This window comes from Mustela erminea, chromosome 15 (assembly GCF_009829155.1).
Source record: "Mustela erminea isolate mMusErm1 chromosome 15, mMusErm1.Pri, whole genome shotgun sequence".
In the NCBI taxonomy this organism is placed as follows: Eukaryota; Metazoa; Chordata; class Mammalia; order Carnivora; family Mustelidae; genus Mustela; species Mustela erminea.
The window spans coordinates 75,096,451-75,122,216 of NC_045628.1; the positions used below are offsets into that span (position 1 = coordinate 75,096,451).

General features: G+C 36.3%; 1 protein-coding gene across 1 annotated transcript in view; it reads left to right on the top strand.

Moving 5' to 3' along the window:
* Positions 1–355: 355 nt before the first annotated feature.
* Positions 356–25,766, top strand: part of UBL3 (ubiquitin like 3) — a 65,563-nt gene continuing 40,152 nt past the window's right edge. Inside the window, exon 1 of the mRNA XM_032314469.1 lies at positions 356–1,422. Within this exon, the coding sequence (XP_032170360.1) occupies positions 1,396–1,422 (27 nt within the window). The 5' untranslated portion in view covers positions 356–1,395. The remainder of the gene's footprint in view (positions 1,423–25,766) is intronic.

Below are 25,766 nucleotides of genomic sequence, written 5' to 3' on the forward strand. Positions count from 1 at the left end.
GTCATTAAAATGAATGATTCTGCTTGGAGGTAAACCGTATTTTCAGTCTGTGTGTATATTGCGCATGAGGGAATTTCTCTGTGCAGAATGATTTTCTCCAAATAATTCGCACGCTCACAGCACTGCTGGTAGCAGGTATCACCTAGCTCCTAGGTGGCAGCCTGGCTAAAGCAAGCTTTCCTTTCCTAGCAACTGTTGCTAAGAGGGGCGTGGCTAAGGAGTCCAGCTAGGACGCGTTAGGCCGCCCCCCCCAGCCACGACTACACTTCCCATCATGCTCGAGGGTGGTCTCCGTAGTGACGCACTGGGTGTCCGAGCAGTGGGGAGGAGAGGCGGGGGCGGTGGCGGCGGCAGCGAGGAGGGGCCGTGCTCTCCCCGTGTCCCCGACTTGCGCTCGCTCAGGCAGCTGCCGCTGCCGCCGCCATGTTGGCTTGAGAGGCGATGACAGGAGGCGGCTGCGGCGTTTGGGACTGAAAAGTGGAGGAGAAGGAGAGACAAAGCTCCGAGAGGAAACCATTCCCGGGCTGAGGAGAGGGAGGACCCGGCCTCTTCCGGGGACCAGCCGAAGTCGGCGTCGGAGGGGAGGGGAAGGTGGCGGCGGGTGGGAGGCGGAGGCAAGAGAGGAGCGCGGAGAAACCGGAGACGATGCGCCCGGAGACCCGACGCTGCCCGGAGGCGCCCGCGGCCTGAGCCCCAAGGGGCCGTGGGGTCTCCCACCCGGCCGAACGCCCCGCGCCCCGCGCTCGCCGCCCCGGGCTTTCGCTTCGGCTCCCAAGTAGTTAAATGCCCTTGAGCGCGGGTTTCCGCGGCCCGGCTCCCAGCCCCGGCAGCGCGAGTTGAGCTGTTTCCCCGCGCCGTCCGCCGGCTCCAGCGCGGCCGCCACTCACTGCTCACGCGTCCATGTGTAGCCACATAGTTATCTATGTACATCCACGCTGGGGCATTTTCCTCCTGCTTAATGAGGACTTGACTCGGGAGCAAGTGTGAATCACTGCCGGGCTGGGAAAGGAGGAAGGCGGATTTAACCCCCTCCCACCCCGCTCCATGTCCGTGTGTCACTCGGCTGGGTCTACCTGGTGCGGCCGGTCCTGGGGCTGCTGCTGCCGCTGACGACGACGGGGGCTGCTGCTGCTGCTGCCGCTGCTACCGTCCCGGGAGTTCTCTCCGGCTTCGGCCACGCAGCTCCTGGGGATTGTTCTCTACGCTCGGAACCTCGGTCAGGCCGGCAATTTGGCTCCGAAATAACTTATTTTTTGGAAGGCACATCACGAACCAATCAAGATCGTTAAGGTTGATTGCTGTACCTTGAAGAGTTCTCCTTTTTGTTTGTTGTTGCTTTTTTTGTTTTTGTTTTTGCCCCCGGTAAACATCTCTGGGTGTATATCAAACGGCAAGATGTCCAGTAATGTCCCGGCAGATATGGTAAGTGAAGGATAAGTTACGACATTCTTTGATTTAATTGTGGTTTCCAATCTTATTTAATCAGAAAAGATGCAGGCGTGGGGTGAAGGTTTGCAGGGGACTGTTGAAAAGCCACGGTGCTGGGAGATTTGGAGAAGTTGGAGGAGGTTCTGGTTCCACCTCTTAGGAAGTACAGCTTTTAATATGGCTTTTCTCATTTGGTTGTGTTTTCTAAATCATCAAAGACAATGGAGAAGTAGGGGAAATGTGGCAGTGTAGGTCGAAATGGAGAAAATATCTCCCTCTTTGCCAGAAATCTTTGAACATTTGTAAAGCTTCTGAAAACGTCAGTGACAGGAGGCAGAGCTGAGGACGGGTGTCCCTACTACATACAGAGGTAGGCAGGGAAACTGGAATCTTGTTCTTTGACACTGACGAGATCATTAATGCAGTAGAGACAAACTTGATATTTTCAAGAAAACGGACGTGAATGTCTTCAAGAAAAAGTCTGCTAGAATTTGCTGTGAGCTTTTTGAAATGTCTGGGTGAACAACTATGGCAACAGAAATACTGAGATGTTTTGGAATTTTCGGAAATCTAGACTGACCGTCTATTGGTACTTAAGATTTTCCAGGACTTTTAGAACCATTACATCATTGGACTTTTAAAAGCTAATAAAACACAGTATTGAGCCTTGATCTTTGAATGTTGAGAACTTGAAACAAAAAGTACTATTGTTTATTGATGCTTTTCTTTCTGTTTCTAAAGGTTAATGTTTGTTAATGTTCTGAGTCTGTTGGCTAACAGAACCCTGTAGGCTTACAGTGAGGGGAGGTGGTGGATTTGTGAGTTGAAATTACACTTTGCAGTCCTAGGGACAAACATAATGCAATTAACAGGAAGATCTCTGAAGAATTGAAGTTAACATTAGTATTTGAGTGTTCGTGTATTCCAGTGAAAAAACAAAATTGAACTTGACCGATTAAATTTTTAAACGTCAGATAATTTCTGTAGGAGCGAACCTCATTTACAGACTTAAAAACAAACCTAACTGGCTGTAAATGGCATATTTTGACCTTGGTTTAAAGCCGTTTTGCTTACGTTTGATTTGCCATTTGATGTACTATTTTAATGTATAGGAACCATGGTGTTCTGTTGTGTGGCCACACAGCAACTTACACTCTTCTTCCTGAGTCTTAAAACTCGTGAATTGTCCCTTTAGTTTTTCCCTTCCCTCCTGGTGTGCACATGGGAGAATAGTCTCCTGACCGACTGAGGATAAGCTGGACATGGTTTCCTCTACCCCACTCTTGAAGTTGCCTGGAAGGGTGTGTGGACTGAGTTGGAAAATGTTATTTCCCCTGTCTGATGAGTGTTTGGGGGGCTAATCGCTTACAGCACAGATTTGTTCTCTAAAGTCTCCGTTTTATATTGTCGGTGGTGCAAGATATGTTCACTCTATTCTGTCATAGAAATTGTAATGAAATAGATTTGTGTCTTTAAAACAGTGCCACTACTTTCTTTAGGCCCAGTGATGAAGAAAAGCTGGAATGTGCGTAGCATCAGTTACAAATTGAAATGATTTGGGGAATACTGTTTCCAAGTCAGAAGAAGGTTCGGAAGCTAATGTTCAGAACAGGGGAATGGGAAGTAGTGGCAAGATTATATTAATAGGTACAATTATAAAATATAACTATTTCTGTTTTAGACTGTATTTTAAGGCCTTGATTCGGTGGTGCTTTGAGATCCCTTGATTAAAGGTGATATGCAAGGGCAAAGCAGTATTATGTAATAAACATATAATGCCCTGATGATGCTGTTTCAGAGTATGTCTAATCTACAGCTCAGATTAGATTGTTCTGAGTATTTTTTATGTCTCATTTTCGAATTGCTCAACTTGTTGGAAGTCTTGAGGTTTTTTTCCTGTGTCACAACCTCTTAAGCCTTCATTTACTCTTAATTATATCGCATTTTTGCTTAAAAAGTACCTTTATTTGAGAAGTGCCTGCGATTCTCCACTTTTTGAAATATAACATTATATGGTTAAAAGTTGTTGATTAAATGCTTTTTGTTTTGTTAAAGTCTTCATATCAGTAATTGACAGTTTGTGTTTACATTTATGACTTAAAGTAAGAACCATTTCAGCACTTTGAATCTTGAACAACCTTAGCCTCCCTACCCCCACCTCCTTCCACAAGCTGACGTTTCTTTTGCAACGTAACTCCTAACTGATAAGGATATGTACTCTTGGAAGTATGAATGCATACATTTTTTCAATGTGCAGTAAAATGTTCAAGTTTCTAATGGTGACAGTCTGTGCTATGTAGAAACAAATGTTACGCCCTTTTACATGTTAATGGTGCTTGTCCTTGTATAGGAAAATCCTAGTTGGGAGATGAGGTGGGGCAGTGAAATTATAACCTCTGTCATTTTTTCATTAGAGATAATTCATTGTTGAGCTACAGTAATTGCTAAATCATTTGAAGTTTTTGGTAAAGTCTTCATATGGCAATGATTGTGACTGACTTTAAAACCAATTTTTTTAGCATCTTTTTTTGTTTTGTAAATACAACTCCCATTTCAAATTTGTTTCTAAACATTCAGTAAGTTCTTGTGTTTACCATAAGGAGTCTCTCTTTTTTTTTTTATAACCTGAATTCAGCAAGTTAATCTTTTTGGAGAGGAGTGGCACCCCTAGTGAATGGATTGCTATAGTCTTTAAAAAAATTTACAGTTGGTACTTTAGCAATTAACATTCTGTAAATATATACTATATATAAGTGTATTTACATAAAATATTGGTTTTTCTTTAGCTGTAAGTGATTGAGTTTGAACCAAAAGATATACTAGCATTCCAGTATAATAACTTACTTGTGGAAAAAAAAAAACCCTAAAAATACTGAAGAGAATATCATTGTAGTACATTGTATTTAAATGATTCATTTCCTTTATTTTTTTTTTCCAGCCCAAATCATAATTCATGATGGGGCAGTATTCATTGTTGATAATTGTAGGACGAATTATGCTAATGACTATAGGTTTTCTGAAAGAAAATGTTTACTCTTTCTGTTAATGGTAAGGCCTAAGCCTGGATAGATAAGGTGGTAATTTTGTTTTCTGGACTGGGAAAATTATCAAGAAATAAATTATTTATAGGAGTATTATAGAAAACATCTGAGCTACTGTTTAGAGTTTTGAACTAAAATTATATTTTATGATATTTATAAAATTGAAAGCCCCTACGTAAAAAAGAAATGGACAGTGTGAGAATATTAGCAAAGCAATTCTGGTATTTGAAACATTTTAATTCATAAAACAAAGAAAAGCCCTGTATCTTTTTAAGCTATTAATATAGAAATTGTAATAGATACAACAATTTTTAGTCTGGGGTTAAGTATAAATAATGAGAATTTGAGTTTTTTCGTTGGTTAATGATTATTTTTTTTGTAATGTTATATCTCTTTTATTTGTGGAGAAATGTGGGAGCCCTCTGGTGGACAGGAAATTACTAAAATGAATTTCCTTTCTAATTGAACTTTTATCATTTTTCCAAGTTAAAGTAAAGTGACAGATGTAGAGTATGCCAGGGGACGATGTCATGCTAGAAAAAGGTCCAGAGAAAAGAAAATTTTTAACTTTGAAGAAAGAATATATTAAGATCTAGTGCCCCAGATATTCTCTTTACTTATAGCTTCTTTTAATTTTTCTTTCTCTTGCTGGAGCTCTTATTTCAAATATAAGTGGGGAAGTTTTATGAAGCTAAAGGGTAGATAATATGTTTACCTATGTAAACTTGTGACAATGAACAGTTTAATAAATAATATAGCTCAAATGGCATGTTCTTCTAATTGTTTTTACTTGAATATATCTTACATTTTATGTTCTGAATTAGACGTTTTTCATTAAGAAAATAGAAGACAATTTACTTCAGCTTTGAATGCCTTTTGCTTTCTGGCTCTAAATCCTGTTCCAGCTCATGTCCCCCTCCTGTGAAGATCGCTTTTAGTTCATTTCTAGCCCTCGAGTGTGAACCATTTTGTCTCAGTGTGTTTGAGAGTCTTCTTATACAGTGTCAAATTTATATGGATATCTGTCTTATATTACAACTCCCATGATTTTTAAAACAGACATTTAAAAGCCAGTGAGTGAGTTTCTTAACTCATGGAGCATTACTCTCTTTATTGTAAAAAAGTAAATATTGTTTCCTATTACTATTACTGATTATATGAAGTGTATGATGCCTGCTTCTGTTACTACTTTGAATATGGAAAATGTATTTTTAATATTAAATCTTGAAATTCTTTTAAATTAGTGGTTGGTTACTGATGGCTCTAATTTTCTTAATATGGAACAGTAGATATATTGTAGGAAACTCAAGTATATGCTTCCTAAATATATTCTTTAAGAATTCTTCTCATTCTGGGGGAAAAGCTGAAAGTGACTATAGAATTCCTGGTAACTGGAATCCCTCAGGAGTATCATTCTGAAACAGTAAATTTTCTGATTTCATGAAGGTTATATTGGAAACACCCGAATCTAACAAATAGGACTACTATCCTATTTACTTGAGCATGATATACTGCACATAATTCACCTTATTTTCGATGACCTAGAGCCATCATTTGAGTAATATTGATTCAGTTCAATGTATGTTCTTCGTTGAGTACTTCTCTGTGTAACATATGATTATTCTATAAGCTACAATTTCAGATCCTGAGCACTTAATATGGATTGTGAAGCTTTATGCCCCTTTACTGGGTCAATAAATTTACAAAGTGACATGAGGCAAGTCAGTTGAGATGTGAGAATAAAAATATTAGAATTCCTATTTATTATTTTATGCTCCAAAAAGAGGAATTAAGCTTTTGTATTAATACATGGATTGGCTTTGAGGCTTTTCTGGGTCCACATTCAGATGGTTACAACAAGTGTGGTTTGCTGAGGGAACTTGTGTGAGTTCTGTAATGTGGAGGCCAACAGCAGCACATGACTTTCTCAAAGTTTTTGTGGTTTTTCTGTTAGAGTATATTATATAGTTACTTTAAAAAATGCTTTTTAAAAGAATCTGTGATACTTTGAATTGAGATAGGGTGCAGAGGTTCACTGTCAGTGTTTAAAAGATTTGCTAAAAAAAAACAAGTAAAACTCAAAGCTGAATTACACATTTTTATTTCACAAAAGAGGAATATTATAGACGCTGATATTTTCCATGATGACAAGAAGCTATCAATATTATGCTACCTAGCAGATATTGTTGAGAAAACAAACACTAAGTTGTCTCTATAAGGCAAAATTGACATTTTAATCGATAAGTGAGACAGTATCTGTTTTTCAGAAGAGACTAAGGTTATAGAGAGAACATTTTGAAAACATGTTTAGACATTTCCAGTCTGTTGAAAAATCTTACGGAGAATTTCAGTGGACTTTGGACCCATTTGTTAGAAACCTAGAAACACATTCTACCGAGCTTTCAAAAATATCTGACATCAGGAAAAATAAAATTTTCATAACACTGACATCTGGTAACTGACTTTTAACAAAAACTTGTGTATATTTGGTGATAGAATAGAAGAGTGATATAATTTAGTAAAACAGTAAGTGACATATTCTTCTGTAAAGATCGGTGCATCTTTGTGAACTAAGTTTTTCAGTTATGACTTAAACAACAGTTTTTAAAATATCAAAGTACGTTGAACTTCACAAATTAGGAAAGCAAGATTTTGAAAAAATAAAGAGACATATTGAATAATAGCGCTCTCACTTAAAACGTTAATAGCAGTAGCATTTTTAGTGATTTTAAGATCAAAACAAACGAGTATTTAACATAGTTAATAGTTAAAACAATATTAAAATCTTTTAATTTCTATTTTAGTATTTGTTTTACAATATATATAAAATATTTACAAATGAATATACATATATTGGAGGTATATACTCAAGTATTTTATAGTTGGTATGTTCAAAAAAAAAAAAAATTTAAGAGCACCTGGGTGGCTCAGTCAGTTAAGCGTCTGACTCTTGATTTCAGCGCAAGTCATGATCTTAGGGTCTTGAGATCAAAACCCATGTCAAGCTCCCCACTCAACCCAGTGTCTGCTTGGGACGCTCTTTCACTCTCCCTCTGTGCACCACCCCCCTACATATGTATTCTCTCTCCCTAAATTGTTTTATTATTAAAAAAAATAATAAAACAAAATTTAGAAGCCATTGTATAAGATGACTTCAGATTTTTGAGCATTTTAAGTTTTTGTGCTTGATATTTAGGTTTAATGTTTCCTGCCTTGTTGAACAGTTACATTTTTGTGTGGTCAGTATGCCTACCTATTCCTCTCTAGCTATTTATAGTTGCTAATTCTAATTTGCTGTGGGTGTGGAAGGCAGATTTTCAAAGTTTATTAAAGTATATTAAAAACATCAAATGGTGTCCAAGTAGGATTTTCAGGAGTTGCCCTATAGTAAAGTGCATAATCTTTGTTTCATGGACTTAAGCATGTCTGTTTTGGCTGCTTAGAGTTCTCTTTACTTGAAGGGCTTATTTTCTGGCTCTTAACTCTGTTTTGTTTTGCAGAAATGTAGGTTTTTGATAGTGAAGAACTAGGTAGATGATTTAGAAAATAAAATTAACATGTACAGCTTTATTTTGAGCACTTAGGAGAGAGAAGGTAGTATTTGTTGTGCACTTGCTGCTATACTAGGCAGCTGCTTGGCATTTTACACAATAACATTTTATTTAATCCTCACCATGACCCTGGATAAATACAGTTGGTATATAGGGAAAGAAGCTGCAAGTGCCTGTCAGGAGGGGACCACCAGGAATGCAGCGGTAGTGAAACAAAGAAGGTTAATGACTTGCTGTAGTGAGGAAGAGCACACGCCTGAGAAAACCTTGCCTAGCCTCAGTAACAGGAAATGCGAAAAGTTTGGGGTAGGGTTTGGGTTGTGCTGAATGATTCTAATGAGAAACCAGGCAAAGTAGAAACTAGCTCTGGATTGTGGACTATGGGCCATGAAGTGGAGGTGGGTTTAGTAATTGGATCTGTCAGTGCTCTTTGTTCAGGAGGCAGGAGAAATGAAGGGGGCTGGGGCAGATCTAAGTCATTTTGGAACTCTAGTGTGGTGATGGGAGAAATTTTTGTTGCCTGTTGGTCTTCTGTTGGCCTTGTCTGTGTCTTTTAGAAACACCACAGTGTGATTATCAGCAGAGGTGAGTTTTACTTTCTCACAGTCTAGGTTTAGAGGGGATAAGGAGGTCAAAGAAGCTAGTAAAAAGCAGAGCCAGGATAGGAATTTGGGTCTGATGGCAATAGTGATAAACATGGGAAGTTCTTTCCCCCTACCATACCTGAGCTAAATCCCTGAGGCAGAATACCTTAGATTCCTTGCCCCAGGCATTCACCACTGGCTGGTCTGAGCTAGCCTGGTAGAGTAGAGATGACACCTGTTTTGTATACCTTCCCCAACTACTATGTAATCTCTGGGTTGGAATGATTTTAATGAGCATGGATTGTCTTGTTGATTGCTAAAATAAGGGGAGTTTTCTTTAAATTTGTTGGAACTCTGAGTCTTATGTATATACAATAAAATACAGTACAATAGAATTTTTTCTATAAAGGTACCACTTTTAATGTAGAAACTATTATTGCTTTATATATCTAACACAGATTTTTAATGGATTCAGTGCTTTCAGAGTATTTTGTTTTTGTTTTTATACTCTAGCTACTTATGTATGGTGCAGATTTTTTATTTTTTGGTGCAGATTTTCTATTGACTGATTCAAACCCAGTAGCATTTTTTTATGGTCTAAATAAAACATATATGTGGGCAATTTTCTATGACGAGATTTTGAGAAGAAAATGTTCTTTCTGCTGATGAAAATTGTCTAAGTTAGGCATTATATCTTTTGTTTATGAACTTAAATTAAGATGGCAGTTCATTGTGTCTAGACAAAATGTTCTCATGATATATGTTCAGTTTTTTTCACTTTTATATGAAATTAGTGTTTTTGCCTTAGAAATATTCCTACTTCTATATGCTGCTTTTTTCATTTAGTTGTGTATTCATGAACAGCTATCCATACAAATAAGTATAGAACCATATTACAATTTTGAACTGATTCTGATAGATGTACATAAATTGTTTAGCTAATTCCATATCCATGGGCATTTAAAAGCTATTATAAGCAATGATATAATGCATATTTTATTTATTTATTTTTAAAAGATTTTATTTATTTATTTGACAGAGAGATCACAAGTAGGCAGAGGCAAGTGTAGAGAGAGGGGGAAGCAGACTCCCCACTGAGCAGGGAGCCCAATGTGGGGTTCAGTGATCCCAGGACCCTGAAACCATGACCCAAACCAAAGGCAGAGGCTTAACACACTGAGCCACCCAGGCCTTCCTATGTAATGCATATTTTAAAACATAACTCTATGCCTTGCTTGACTCTTCCTTTTTTTTTTTTTTTAAGATTTATTTATTTATTTGAGAGGGGGGTAGAGAGAGACAAGAGAGCGTGCTAGTATGAGCATATGCCCATTGGGGAGGGGCAGAGGAAGAGGGAGGGAATCCCAAGCAGACTTCCGGCTGAACTTGGAGCCCACAGTTCTGCTGGATCTTGCAACCCTGAGATCATGACCTGAGCAAAAACCAGGGATCCGACGCTTAACCCACTGAACTACCCAGGCACCCCTGATTATTTTCTTAGGATAAAATTCTTAGGAATTTTAGTTGCTCTCTGTTAAGTATGTGTTAAAATTTGGGGAAGAGGAGAGTTACATATTAATTAAGTTTAAAACATCCTTGAATTTCTGGATAACCTTAAATTGTTTTTTATGCATTATCCTATTAATACGTTGTATTACATTTCATTTACAATGTGTGCATTTTTGTTCATCAAAAAGATTGACTAGTAAAGATTTAGTTACCAAACTTATGATGTCTTCATAAAATAGGCTGGGAATTGTTTTTTGTTCTTTGTAATAAAGACTGTGAAGATTAATTTTATTTCATTCATAAATGTTTGAAAGAATTCACTGGTGAAGCTGTCTGGATTTTACTTGTGGGGATTGTTGAATCTATTTCATATATATATATGACTATTCACAGTTTCTATTACTTTTGTGTCGGTTTTGACAAGTTTTACTTTTCAGGAGATTTGTCTATTTTATCTAAATTTTCCAACTTGGTTTATGATTTTACATGCTTTGTATTTATTTATTTTGATGTTCATAGTATCTAGTGATACCTGCTTTTTAAATCTGCTTATTGATAATTTGTGCTTCCTCTTTATCTTGCTCAGTTTTCAGAGAGCCAATTTAATTTTCAAATTTAAAATGTTCTTTATTTTCTAATTGGTTCTGCTTTTAGCTTGCTTTCTTCTAGTTCATTTTTCTATTTTTTTTTTTTGAATTTGCTGTTCTTTTTCAAGTTTCTTGAGATGGATGCTCAAATCATTAACTATCTTCTTTTTTAAATGTATGTATTTAAGTCTATGAAATTTCCCTCTAAGCAACTTTTCCAACAACTTTAGCTGGATCTCACAAGTTTGATACATCGTATTTTTATTTATCACTCAACTCAGAATATTCTAGAATTACCTTTGTGGTTTCTTCTTTGATCCATGGGTTATCCAGTAATCTATTACATAATATCTAAACATTTGGGGATTTTTTTCTAGCTATATTTTTTGTTGTTGATAACCAGTTTAATACAACTGTGGTCTAGGATTATTCTGTGATTTTACTTGTGTGCAATTAATTGACACTTGGTTTATGGCCAAGTTTTAGAATATTTGAGTGTGCTGTGCTCAGTGTCACTTAAGTCAATTATATTAATCATGTTTAAATCCACTGTATTGCTACCTTTTTCTTTTTTTCACTCAATTGAGAGAAGTGCATTAAAATCTCCAACTGTGTCCTCTTCGTTCTCTGAAATTTTGCCTCATATATTTTGAGACTAAATTACTGACTGCAAATAAATACACAATTATATCTTCCTGTTACTGTCATTCTCTAGTAATAATCTTTGTCTTAAAACTTATTTTTTTGGATGTAGTGTGCTTTTCTTTTGGCTTTTTCCCATCTTTTTACTTAAAATCTTTCTTTGTCCTTAGAGATGAAGATGAATCTCTTCAAGTATCATATAGTTGGGTTTTGTTTTTTATTAAACTTGATAATCTGTTGTTCTACATTTAATTGCCTTAATACATTTTGGGGGCTTAAGTTGACCATTTTACAATTTGTTTTCTACTTGTACTGTCATTTGTTTTAACATCCTCCCTCATTTCTTGCTTTCTTTTGGATTAATCAAACTTTTTTCCCCCTCATATCCTGGCTCTTAGCTTGTTGTTATAAATTCTTTTATTATTTCCTTATGGGTAACCTTAAGTTTGCAATTTACATCTTTAGCTTGAATCTGCCATCAGTTACTTCCTTTACCTTTTCCAGGAAAATGCAAAGGCCTTAAATACTTGAATCCCATTTCTCTCTTCCATGCTTGGTTTTAGTTTAAACCTCCAAAGACGTCATTATGGTTGCTGTTGAGATAATAGTAACACTAGTAGTAGTAGTAGTAGTAGTAGTAGTAATAACAATGTTGTTATTAAAATAGCCATTACTCATTTCACTTTATCCTTACATTTACCGTTTTGGAAGCCTTCATTTCTTCCTGTTTTGTTTTGTTTTGTTTTTAATATTTTATTTATGTATTTATTTATTTGACAGAGAGAGAAGTCACAAGTAGGCAGAGAGGCAGACAGAGGGGGAGGGCGAAGCAGGCTCCCCGCTCAGGCTCCCCGCTGAGCAGAGAGCCCCACAGGGGACTCAGTCCCTGAACCCTGAGATCATGACCCGAGCTGAAGGCAGAGGCCTAACCCACTGAGCCAGCCAGGTGCCCCCATTTCTTCCTGTTTTACTGTATTTACTTCTGGGTCATTTTCCTTTGATATGAGGAACTTTAGTATTACTTTGAGTGCAGGTCTTCTGGTGATAAATTCTCTGTCTTCATATGCTTTAAAAATGTATTTATTTTACCTTCATTTTTAAGGGGTCTCTTCTTTCTGCACCTTCAAGTTATTTTATGACTTCTGGCTCCCACTGTTTCTGTTAAGTCAGCTTTTGGTTTTACTATTGCTTCTTTGAGGTTAACGTGTTTTCCTTTGGCTGTGTTTTAGATTTTATCTTTGTCTTTGGTTTTCAGCAATTTTACTATTGTATGCTTATGTATGACTTATTGTAATTATTTGTAGAGTTTGTAGAGCACTTTGAGTCTATGGCTTGTTTTCTTTTGTTTCTTTGGGCGTTTTCTTAGCTGGTATTCTTTAAATATTGTTTCTATCCAGTTCTCTCCTTTCCTTCTGAGACTATAGTTATATGTATGTTAGGTCATTTCATAGTTTCTACTCCCACCCCTACTCTGTGTTAGTTTGGATATTTTTTACTTATTTCAACTTAGCATATCTTCTCTGTCTAATGTCCAGTTATACCCAATTATTGAGTTCTTGATTTCAGATTTGTATTTTGTATTTCAGGCCCCAAATTGACAAAGGCTTAAGTTCTCACAACATTTTCATCAGTTTTCTTGAGTGTATTAATCATTGTAATGTTCCTGTTTGATGACTCTGATACCTAGATTACCTATGAGCCTATTTCTCTTGCCTGGTTTTTGATCATTTGATTCTTTTTTGTAGGACACCTGGTAATGTTTTATTAACATTGTGATGAAAAATTATAGAGGATCTGAATGATGTTATCTTTCTCCAGGTAGGCTTTAATATTCTCTGGCAGGCAGTTAGAAAAACATAGGTCACTTTGATTCATCAGTGTTTGATATGACATGAGGCCGAATTCCGGGCCTTCAGGAAATTCAAATAGTCTTGAAGTACATAGCCCTTCTATGGTCTCCCTTGAAAGTTTGGAGTAATTACCAAGATGCTTCTTTTTTGATTAGCCTTGGCAATTTTAGGTACAGTGCACCCTGGAACTACACAGGTTTGAGCTGCACAGTTCCATTTACACATATGTATTTTTTCTTCCTGTGATTTTCTTAATAACATTTATTTTCTCTGGCTTACTTTATTTGTTTGAATATGTACATAATACTGTTAACTTAAAAATTATTGGTAAAGCTTCTAGTGAACAGTAGGCTATTAGTAAAGGTTTTGGGAAGTCAGAAGTTATATATAGATTTTTGACTGCTCAGAGATCAGCACCCGACCCCCATGTTGTTCAAGGGTCTCCTGTATTGTGAGGCTGATGAAAGGCCTGCTTAAGTTTTTAGTCTCTTTTAGTCTTTTTGCAGGGTTTTCCTGTATTTTAGTCCATGTTGTTTATGATTCAGCACATTTCTGGGAGGCAAAAACTGAGCAGAATGTTGGGCTTGTTCTTTGAAATTCTGTTTTATCTGAGATTCTCAATTCCTGGCTACCTTGGAAGTACAGAATTCCAGTTTCTGTCTTCCTAGTCCACTGAAACTGATGCAGACTCCAGGATGTTGCTTTCTGCTTGGCCTTTATGCCCTGTACTGATAGTTGGCAAATAACCCAAGGGGAAAAAGTAGAGATCTCAGCGTGTTTTCCTTCTCTCTGGGCTCTTGGCTCCTAATGTCCTGGTTCTCTTGATTGTCTTTCTATGTCTTCAAATAGCTGGGTTTGCTTGTTTAGTATTTTGCTGTTTTTTATAGTTTTCAGTGGGCAATATGATTGATACTGCTGTTCCCTCATAGCTTGACTAATTGCTTTTTTTTCTTTTTGGGGGGAAATTTTGGCTATACACTCACCAGCTAGATCTCTCTTTTATTTAGAATAAAAGTGGCAAAGAATAGCTACAATTAATTAAATACTTAATGTATGTTACTTACTATGCCACCATCAGTCAAGCAGTTGCTTTAAGTCAGACATCTAAGAATCATCTTTGAATCCTCCCTTTCCCTTATCCTTAGATCTAGTCCATTACAAAATATATCTGGAATCCATCAACGCTCTTTGTCTCCATACCACTACTCTGGTGCAAGCGTCATCTCTTTGTCCTGGACTACAGCATTAGTCTTAGAATTCATTCTTCCATTTCTATTCACATTCCCCAAATACATTTCCAAAAATAGCTTGAGTGATGTTTATAAGACATAAATTGCATTATCTTTCCCCTCCGAAAAACAGAAAACTTCAGCGGCTTTCTATTGAAGAATAAATTCCCATAGAGTAAAGTCACAAAACCTTACCATGGTCCTTCAGAGTCATCATCTGGCTCTTTCTTGTCCCTGAGATCTTCTCTCATTTGGCTTATGAGGCTTCAGTAATACTGAGTTCCTCTCAGTTCCTCAAATAAGCTCCAGGCTTTTTTCCACAGCTAGGCTGAGTCTTTGTATATTTTAATCCCTGTGCTTGCAACACTTATTAGTATACTTCTGTGCCCTCTCTATATGGCTAATGCCTTCTTATTTTTTCTCTCCACAGAGATACTTCCTGACCGTATCTAAAGCTGAAGTCCCTTGCTCTCTGGGTTTATGCCTCTGGACTCATTAGTGTCCTCCATAGAACTTGTCACACTTTGTATTTATTTGTCTTTCCCAGTAGACCATAGATAGAGTCTGTGAGAGTAAATACGTTATCTTTCGTTTGTCACTGTAGCTATTATCTAGTATGATTCCTTTTATATAGTAAGTTCTTTGTGAATAGTTGTGTATTAAAGGAATACATGACTCTTATAGGCACTGTACAAAGCTTATTACTCGAGAGGTTTAATCCTCTAAGAAAATTCTCAGAACAAGCCCATTAGGTAGGTAGTGTTAGTGTTAATTTATTCATAAGGAAAGTGGGATTTAAGATTTTGCTAATTTTCCTGAAGCTACCAGCTAGGTGGGCTTTTTGTGTTCTTGGATTGTTTTTTACTTCTCTAACTTTTGGACCTTTATTACCTTACTTATAGCATATCCTCTTGACTATGTCTTAATGCTAATTTCTGTGATTATACAAATATTCTGGTATTTTAACTTCAGCTTCTTGCCTTTACTTAAGGAAGGATTTTTGCGGCTATCAAGTATGGTGAATGATTTTTCAAGCTATAAAATCTCTCATTTTATGACTGTAAATAGATGTTACAATCAATTACATATATTTAAATATATTATATATATTAAGCACATATTAAAAGAAAACATTTTGTCTTTTTTACTTAAAGGACTATTCAGTTATACGGATTTTTTTAAATGCTCAAAATAATAAAATTTCTGTGATAGGTATCATTTTATATCTATATTTATTAGTCTGATATAATAATCCCGCCCTTTTTATGTATTTGCATTATTCACTCAATCAGCAAGTATTTGTTGAGCAAATGCTATATGCCAGGCACTGTTTTAGGCTTTGGTGTACAGTGGTGAATGAAACAAAGTTCCTCTCCTAATGGAGCTTACATTTAAGTAGTAGGGAGACGACATTAAACAAGCAAGTAAAAAGTAGAATATAGTAGGTGTTGGTAAGTACTACAGAGAAAAATAAAGCAGGAAAGGGGGTTAGAGAATGCTAGGAGAATATGCCTGTCTTGGCCGGTTTTAAATATTGTGTTCAGGGAAGAGCTCACTAGGATAATGACATTTTTATATGGATCTGAAGGAGATGGGGAACAAGCCATTCATTTATCTTAAGAAGTCGTATTCCAGGCTGTGGGAATACTGCCTCATGATTTCTTTGTTATTTGTTTGTCTCACTGTTTCTTCTGCCAGTCTTTACCTTAAATTTTTGTGTTTCTTACAAAACAAAAAGTGGTTTTTGTTTATTTTCCTTCTGTGTGAGCTAAGTGATTATTACCTTCCTCACAACTTTTTTCTTGCAACAAACATTTATTGGAGTCCTTTGTGCCAGATAGATTCTGTCAGTAGTTAGAGCTGATCAATTTTATCTAGTGTATCCCAAGTCTGTTTCCTCTAAATTATCTCCCACCACCTTCAACCAAGTCTTCATTCAGACATTGGTCCCCTTTATCCACTGCTATCCACCTTTCACTCAGGTTTGTCTTTTGAAAATACAGATCTTGTCCTTGGACTATTCCTCTTACTAATGGCTGGCTGTCACTTACAGGCCAATCCTGGCCAGACTCCATAGGTGGTAGCATTAAGGCTCTTAGCAGTTGCCTTCCATCCATCCTCATCTCTTGCTTTTACCCCTTTGTGTTGTGATGAACCCCCTGCTTGACACAAATCTTTCTGTTAACTTTTATGTTTCCCTCTGAAACTTGCATAGACTTCTCTTTCTTTACCAAATGCACTGCCCCTCCTTTTTGCACCATTTGTACCTGAGACTTGTTCTCAATTGCAGGGCTAATTCTTTGGTAATATCTTAAAACTTTGTCAGCCACTCAGTCACCCTAAGTATAGCACATGCTGGAGGCTCCAAACCAAGTGACAGTTGAGGCAAAGCTGCCTTCTAGGAGGGACCGGGGAATTAGAGTAGCAGGACGGATTTTTTTCCATCAAGTGTTGTCGGCAGTGTAAAGCACCAAGTCCAGAGAGATGGAGCTTACATCCTGGTTAGGGCTTAGCATCTCTGGTTCTAAGCCCAGAGATTTCTAGGTACTGATGAGTCAGCATTTCTTGGAGAACCATCATACCAGCAGACGAACAAGGCCCAGTCTACAGAAGTGCTAGGTGAAAGCATTGGAATCCTAGTTAATTGGGCTGGAATTAATCTTATTACCTCTACGCTAGTACTTATAAATATTTTTAGCTGCTTCTTCTGCTAGATGGGTGATCTGCTTTTTGAGGGCCGAGAGGAGCCTTATCTTACTCATCTCTCTATATACTCCTGTACCTAGCACAGTGCCTGTTATATAGAGAATACTCAGTGAATGTTGAATTAGCACTGCAGCTTTGTCCAGTAGAACTTTCTGCATTGATCAAAATATTTATGCTGTCCAGTAAGGTTGCTACTGGCTCCATGTGGCTTTTGAGCACTTGCAAAGTGGCTGGTGTGACTCAGGAACTAAATTTTTTAATTTCATTTTAATTAACTTAAATGTAAATAGCTATGTGTGGCTAATGGGTACTGCATTGGACAGTGCAGTTATATATGGTTTACGTAATTAATTCTCTCAGTGGGTTAAAAAGATCACTGGGTTTTTCGCTTATCTTCCAAATGGTCCCAAATTACTGAGCGTTTGGTTTTATTTTTTGTGTGTGATTTTTCTGTTCTCTTGGTGTCAGCATTAATTTTTTGCTGTTCTCATTATGTATACTGTCATCAGCCTCTCTTTTAGCTTTTTGGATGTTAGTCTAAGTGGCATAGAAAGACATGTAATCAAGCTTATAGCATTCTCTTTAAAAAGAGCAAATAGTGTAGGAACCTAGGAGTTGTCTTTGACCTCTCTTTAACCCTAGTAAAAATGTGAAATTAGCCCTAAGGAAAGAAGAGAGGGCTGAAAATATAAATTAGTGTGCACATTCAACTGAAGAAAAAATCCTATCGATATGACATTACATGAATTCATCAAGGGGGAGGTGGGACAGCCCAAAAGTACAATGCCTCCATTTAGAGATAGGAGAATTTAAAAATGAGAACAGGAATAGAGTTAAAGGAAAATTTTTTTCTAAGTTTCATTATTATGAAAGCCATGCAAGGAAAAACTCAAAGAGGAATAGTGGTGGGCTACAGCAGATATTGCAAGGAGGTGAAGAATAAGGACTAATTGAAGTCCATTTGGGGTAATGTGGTGAAGGCTAAATGGATCTTAACTCATTGTCAAGTATTTTACTGTGGTTAAGATAGTGTTTTCCTTGTAATTCTTCCATATTGAAGTGCTAGGCTTAGAAGGATTCATTATGGTCACTCTTTTTGAAGTCAGTACTATTTTTTAGTTTCTGTGTCCCACAGCTACCTTTTCTCAACCTTTTCTGTCAAAATGTTTTGCTTTGCTAGTGTAGAATCTGGATAGGCATTAATAGTACTTTTTGCTCTAAAATTGATTCTTTTTAATCCTGTACAGGTGAATTTCTCCATTACCTAATAGTAGGGCTGTTGTTTCAGTAGTGATCATTCAGTTCATGCTTTGATGCAGGGTTTACTAAGAGATAGTGGTTAGTGGTTTTTTGTTGTTAATTTTCCATACCCAGAGAAAGACCGTTTTGCTAAAAATTGGGGCATCTTGCCTCTTAGGGGTGCTTTCACATTCCAGCTGGCATAGGAAGCAAGCAAATGGCTTTTTCATTTCCCAAAGTGTTGTCTGCATTACTCCTTTGAGACTTAGGACAGGTAACCAAGGGGAAAAAAATGAGGAAAATATTTTTCCTACATATCTTTATTCTAAAGTAAAGACGAAGTCACTCTTAGGTTGTGCATAGTGCAGATGTAAGCGTATTGTGTTTTTATTTTCAAGTTAGGCCAAGACATGAGTCATTTTTGAAGTCTTTGTTACTCAATTAGAACCACTACCTATACAGCTGAAGTCTTCTAGAATAGTTCAAGTAGCCATTCCTGTTGGACGCAGGGGAGAGTCTGCCCTGAAATTGTAAAACTGCTTTCTTGTTTCCCAGGTGACTTGACTAACTTATGTAAGTTAGAGTTACCTGGGAAATGCACCAGATATAGTCACAAGTGCAAAAGAGATGTCTGAGAATGGGTACATCAGATAGTAAAGTGGCAAGAAGAATAGTGTCCGCCACTTCCATTTTATTTGAAAACAGCACAGTATATTAATTTTAGCTAAAGAATAACTTTCCTAATTTGAACGTCCTTGTTTTGTTAGCATCTCTTTTTTTAAATAAACTATTTAGAAGGAAAGGTAATCATAATTATGCATTATCGAGTAGGTTAATGAGCTTGTCACTCAGTAGTAAATGAATATAACATCTTACATAGTAAAATGAAATGGTATTTATCCTTTCTGTGATCTCTTTTTTAATAAGATATATTTAATTATTTTAGAGAGAGAAAGTGCACGCATGCGCGCATAGGGGAGGAGTGGAGGTAGCGGGGAGAGAGAATCCCAAGCAGACTCCCTGCTGAGGGCACTGAGCACAACACAGAGCCCAATGCCAAGCTCTATCCCAGGACCTTGAGATCCTGATCTGAGCGGAAATCAAGAGTCTGACACTTAACTGACTGAGCCACCCAGGCACCCCCTTTCTGTGATCTCTTCATTTACCTGACCAGTATTTTCTAAAGAGAAGTATTTATCTGGTTTGTCTTATTTTGCCATTTTTTGGCCATAATCTGTTTATTTAGTGTGTTTTTATTTACAAATCTGAATTTCATTGTTTTATTATTGTCTTATTCTAATTTTATACCTAATTAGAAAGCAGGAGAATTATTGTAAAACATTTTAAAGAAAATAATGCCATTTATAAACCATTACTTAGTACGGATGCTTAATGTTTTTGCTTTCTACCCTCTAGCCTTTTGGCGTGTGGTATGTGTGTGTATGCAGTTGATGATTCATTTTAGAGTGTTCTGATTTGGAGAGGTCTTAAAGATCAAATTTAACTATGTGTAGGCAGTTTATATTGACTCGTTAAAAAACCTGTAAGTCTATGAGTTTGTACAAAGAATAAAGTAAGTTTCTTTTTAAAACATCATATGTATACCATTACTTTCTTTTAAGATGCAGTCTTTGTGGGCATTCTGTAGAGTCTAATATGAAAGTGTCAGAAAACATTTTGCTAATTTTAATTCAGTAATTTCTGTAACATCAAATCAAAGCAATACTTCACCTAAACCAGAGTACTTTAGTAGAATCAAAAGGAGGAGGAGTTCGAGTTTATTTATAGTTGAGATTTGCAGAAATGCTTATTTAATGGCTTTCTGATCTCACCAAAGGACTCAACTTTCTTTTCTTTCTTTCTTTCTTTTTTTAAACCCCCTCCAGTTAGTACTTTGCTTTATCCTATTTCTAGTTTGGAAATACATATATGGTATATGATAAGATCTATATATATATGTCTTTATAGTACACAAGATTTTTTTTTAAAGATTTTATTTATTTATTTGACAGTCAGAGATCACAAGTGGGCAGAAAGGCAGGCAAAGAGAGAGGAGGAAGCAGGCTCCCCGCTGAACAGAGAGCCCAATGTGGGGCTTGATCCCAGGACCCTGGGATCATGACCTGAGTCGAAGGCAGAGGCATTAACCCACTGAGCCACCCAGGCGCCCCTACACAAGATTTTTTTTAAAAAATCCTATACTTTGAATTTTGTTATAGTTTATTTACTCCCCTGTCCACTTGTCAAAAATAAAGTGAAAACAAATTCTAAATGTATGCTTTACAAAATTTATACATTGTGTTTACTTTTTAGAAATGACATTTGTGTAAAGATTATGACTTACTGAGTTTAGTTTCTGCCAGTTATGAGCTACTTTACTTGCCAGATATATTCAGCCAAGGCAGTGTATTCCAGTGGTGGAATTGTTAGATCAAAATCAGTAACATCAGCACTGTTTCTCAGTAGTTCTGAGTGAGGGATTTCTACATCTAACGGAAGTAATTTAGCAAAAGGCTTTAAAAAGACCAGTTGCAGTCACCTGGTGACTACTTATAAAATACTTTTGGTTACATCTAAATTCCTAAAGAGCATGTTTGTTAATGATTCTGTTTGGGGAATTTTTGTACAATCAGGTAATTCAGATTATGTATTTCTTTATTATGTCAGTACAGTACCATTAACCAAAAGCAAGTTTAAAGAAAGTTAAAGTTTTTGTGTGGCCTTGTACTAGAGAAATATTAAGGAAGTAAAATTGGCATACCAAACCTTACTATCTGTGGAATATATATTCAGGAAATAAAGGATACATTCAATGATTAAAGAATGAACAAGAAAGATGGTAGAAAATTCAAAGAAGTTAGCACATTCTTTTGGGAAGAACAGAACCTTTAAATTCTGGGTGAAATTTAAGATCTGCAAAGAAGTAGTAGCACAATATTTATTTGAAAGGTTTTAAAGTAGCACAATATTTATATGAAAGGTTTTAAAGTTAGGTCTACCTAATAAACTTGCAGAATGGCTTTCTAAGCAATTTGATTAGTTATCCAAAAACTGTAATTACTGTGAAATGGCATAGTAGAACTGTAAATAGTAAACATAAACTCAGTCCTGGTATGTGTGCAGCTTTGCTATTTCATGAGGAAAGTATTTTCTTTTTCTCTGTGATGAATTTAGTGTAATAAATCAGATACGTCATCTGCAAATAATAGGTTTAAAAAGCACACAGGCCTCAGATATGTTGAAACTTTGCTCAGATTTCAGTCTTTTGGAGCTTAAGTCATTAAGCCTTCTTGTCTGATTTATGTTATTTTCAATATGTAAAGATGGTTTAGATAAGCACATACTGAGTGGCCAGATGGGCACTGTTCTAAGTGCATCACACATGTATTAATTCAATAAAATTTCCCTAACAGTGTCATGAGCGGGGTATTGCTGTTACCCCCATTTTACAGGTAAGGAAACTGAAACATGGAGAAATTATGTAATTTGCTTGTATCTGGAGGAGTCAGGATTCAGACCCAGTCCTTCTGTTTCTAGAGCCTATTATGTAACAATGTAACATCTCTGGGTTTCTGGGAAGTTGTGTTATATTATTAAATACTACATATATTAGAAATGAAGCAGTTCATTTTATGTATGCATGTGGTAATATTACAGAGCAATATGGCAGCATTGATTCAGCGAATAATAGCAAAAAAGCTAGAGGATTGACTTTAATATCTGTAGTATGCAGTTAAATTTACAAAGCTAAAGGGCTGACTTTTATTATCTTTAGCATGCAGTTTACTGTTTTTAGCATGGTTGTAACCTAACATGTTGATTTGAACAATGTCCACAGTTGATTTTTTTAGGTTGGAAGAGCAAAAGTAGCTTGGAAAAAAATCAAGAAAAAACAACAACAACAAACCCTTTAATATAATGTTTTAAAATGTCTAATACCACTTCAAATATAGGAACCATGATTGTACAATAAACTCCAGGACTGCAAGGAATCTGGGAGTAGCCTAAAATTCATTTTATGTTACTATAAAAAGTCTGAGGACCTTTCAGATGCTGCTGGTCTCTGGTACATCTTTGTTGCTGAGTCCCTACACTAAAACGAGGATCTTTATTAAAGATGCTACTTCCATGTGTTTGAAGTACTGTAAGTTAAGAGACATTGTTAAGCTTATCCAAACACCATGAATCATTCTATTAAGTTTATTCGTCAGATCTTTCATATTTCTAAAGTGGTTGATATTTCATCCTTGCAGTTGTCTATAGGAAAATCTTGGGGGAAGGGGGTAGGGGAAGGGGATGATTGTCCTTCCTTGTAATGGAAGTCTCTGGCCTTTTGTTTAGTTTTAAGTCTCTGGTCTTTTAATTCGCCTTTAACATTAATAAATGTTGCTCCTTTTGAGGGGTTTGGATTCTTTCTAAATTGTTTCTCTCTAAATTGTTAATACATTTCTCTCCTAACTCCCCCCACCCCTTAAAGTGATGTCTGTTCTGGTGGAATGAAGAGCACATTTTACTTTAGAAAACTGCTCTAAAAAAAGAAATCTACTTAATTTGCAGTACCCTAGTATTTTAATTTATTATTATAAGTAAGCAGTAGGTATCCGGGATAGGTTACAGAAAATGTAATATTATATCAGGTCTTCTAATTCCATGAATAGGTGGCTTAATTTTTTCCAAATACTTGGTCCTATTAAAACCATCTCCTTGGTTTATGGACTTGGCAGAAACTTGTGTTCACAGGTGGCTGTGTTTCTTTTGAACTATAACCATGTTTCTTTATTCCAGGACTTCTGGAATGGATACATACTGCAACAAAATAGTTAGTCTTGTTTGGCCTTTCCTCTTCAATCTTACACTGACTGCACATTTTCTGTCCCAGAGCTAAGTGATCAGTTGTACAGTTTGACCCAACTCTTTAAGATTATAACGTTGAGAGAAATGGAGAGAATAGTATGATGAAACCACCTGTATCCATGTCCCAACTTCAACAATTAGCAGCTAATGGTCAATAATGTATCATCTGTAAACCTACTCTAGTTGCTCCTCCTGGATTATTTTGAAACAAATACCAAAATTATGTGTGATATTATATCATATATGATATGAGGATAATATAGGATAATGACTCTTTAGAAACTACCACAATACTCATCACAGGTTTAGAATTAGCAGTAATTACTAAATTATTAATATTACTAATATTACTATTACTAAATATTATCGATATAAAGGTAAGTTTTTATGCTACCTTTTACCTGAAAATGCTGAAAAATTAACATTGCAAAACGTGTTTAGCATTAAAGTGGTTTTTGTCTTATGAACATTGAGAAATAGAAAATCCATAGGAAAGTTCTTTTTAAATCCCACTTTAGACGATATTCTTAGAGTTCTCAGTTTTTCTCTCGTACATCAGAAAGAAGTAAAAAAAAAAGTATTTTGACTGTACTGTCAGAATATATACATTGGCCAGTAATGTCAAGCACATACAAATTTGTGATACACGTATTTTGTAAAGTAGGATTTTTTTTTTTTTTAAAGTAACAAGCTCTTTGAAAGGCTAAAGAAATTGCCACAAGATTTAGAAATAGTTCTGGAACAGAGAAATTTCTTTCTGATGATTGATTGGCTTTAGTTTGGGAAATCATTAGGTTGCTGTCTTCCTTTTTTATTGAGAGGAAAAGGAAGAAAATAAATAGTATTTTTACCTCTGGTCAAGTGACCTAAATAGTTTGTTCTCTTTTTCCTTTGCTCTCTAATAGATTAGTATTTATTTAAATAATTGATGTTAAGTGTCCCTGAATTCCTGTGGTTTGAAGGCTTTCCAGATACTATTAACTTTCTCTTCCTGAGTGGAGGATGAGCATGATAGTATCTTTTTTACTTTTGGTCAGTCTAAAATTAGACTTCTTAATCATGAATTAAAAAGCTTGTGAATGTATGTGAACTAGAGGTAAAATATGGCTGTATTCTTAATTCTTCACTTTTTCTGCTTAACTTCCTTTTTTCACTCTTTGATGCAGTTAAGGGTTAATGGAGAGCTAAATATAAATGTTTATAAACAGCTCAAATTAGAAGTTATTTTTTGTGTAACTTTAAACTGAATAAAAGCAAGTGTTTAAAAAATTCTCTGAATCAAATTTAATTTGGAATTCTTGGCTTACAGAGAAAGCAGTTCTTTATGTCTGGTTGCCATTTACCAGGCTCCTGCTTTCCCATCTCTCAAAACCTTGACCCATTTCTGGACTGGAGTAGGGATTGGCCACATGTACTTGTGAATTTAACAAAATTGATCTTCTGTTGACTAGAGATTATTTTTTTCTCTGATTACTTTCCGCTTTTAGAGTTGTACCACAGATTGATATTTAAAAAATTAAAAACCTCTAGAAACCTTATCCTAATACATTTGAACTGTATTGTTTATGGCCCCTTCTTGTGACTCCCTTGACTCTGTTCTCTCGTTCCCATCACTGCAACTAGCCTTTTCATCATAGCCCTATATCTCTACCCCCAAGGTGGGTAAGGGACTAAAGCAGTGACTGAAATGTGAGAACAAGCCCAAAATGGCTTAAGTCATATTTTTAAGAATTTAGGGTTTCTGCTCCCTCTACATGCCTGCCAGACAGGAAGCAAGGTAAACAGGGACACTGAAATTTAATTATTACAATTTATATTTTCATTCTAAGCATTTAGCATACTACTTTGGTAACTACTAATCTTTCCTTATTGACCTTCAAAATCTAAACTAGAAAATACTCTTGTTCCTTTATTCCAGAATTCATGCAGTATAGCAGACAGATTAAATTTATGTTTTCACCTTCTATTCATGATTTTAAAGATGGGAGTGGCTTAGCATTTGGCACGGTAGCTTGGAATCAAACAGTCCTCAGCACAGAATGTCCAAGGATAAAGAGGACACATCATAGCAGCATTACCACAGGCTTTGTCTTGCTCTTGAGGATGTTGCATGCCCTCTAGGTAACTTGTGTTCCATATCTTGAATCAAGAAATGATGCAACATAGGATAGATAATTCCTGATTTGCGTAGTGTTTATGTGTATAGCAATCCCCGCTACCTACAGCTTAGTCAGGACTAACAGAAGAGCAGCAGAGGTCTCCAAACAGCAAAAAAACCACACCAATTCTTGTAACATTGATGAAGTTTATTACTAGAAGATTTCAGACTTCAGCATTGATGGCACTCTTCTAGATCCTTTTAAGTCAGTGTTGGTACTTTCATTTTAGAAATAGCTTATAACTGATTACCTCAGTTTTAAGATTAAGATTTTGATTATCTTGATTATCATCAAGAGATCCACTCTCTAGGTAAGACAGAAATGCTGCCCAACAAGGCATCTTCTCTGAAAAAACTCCTTACTATATTATTCATTGGTTCCAAAAGT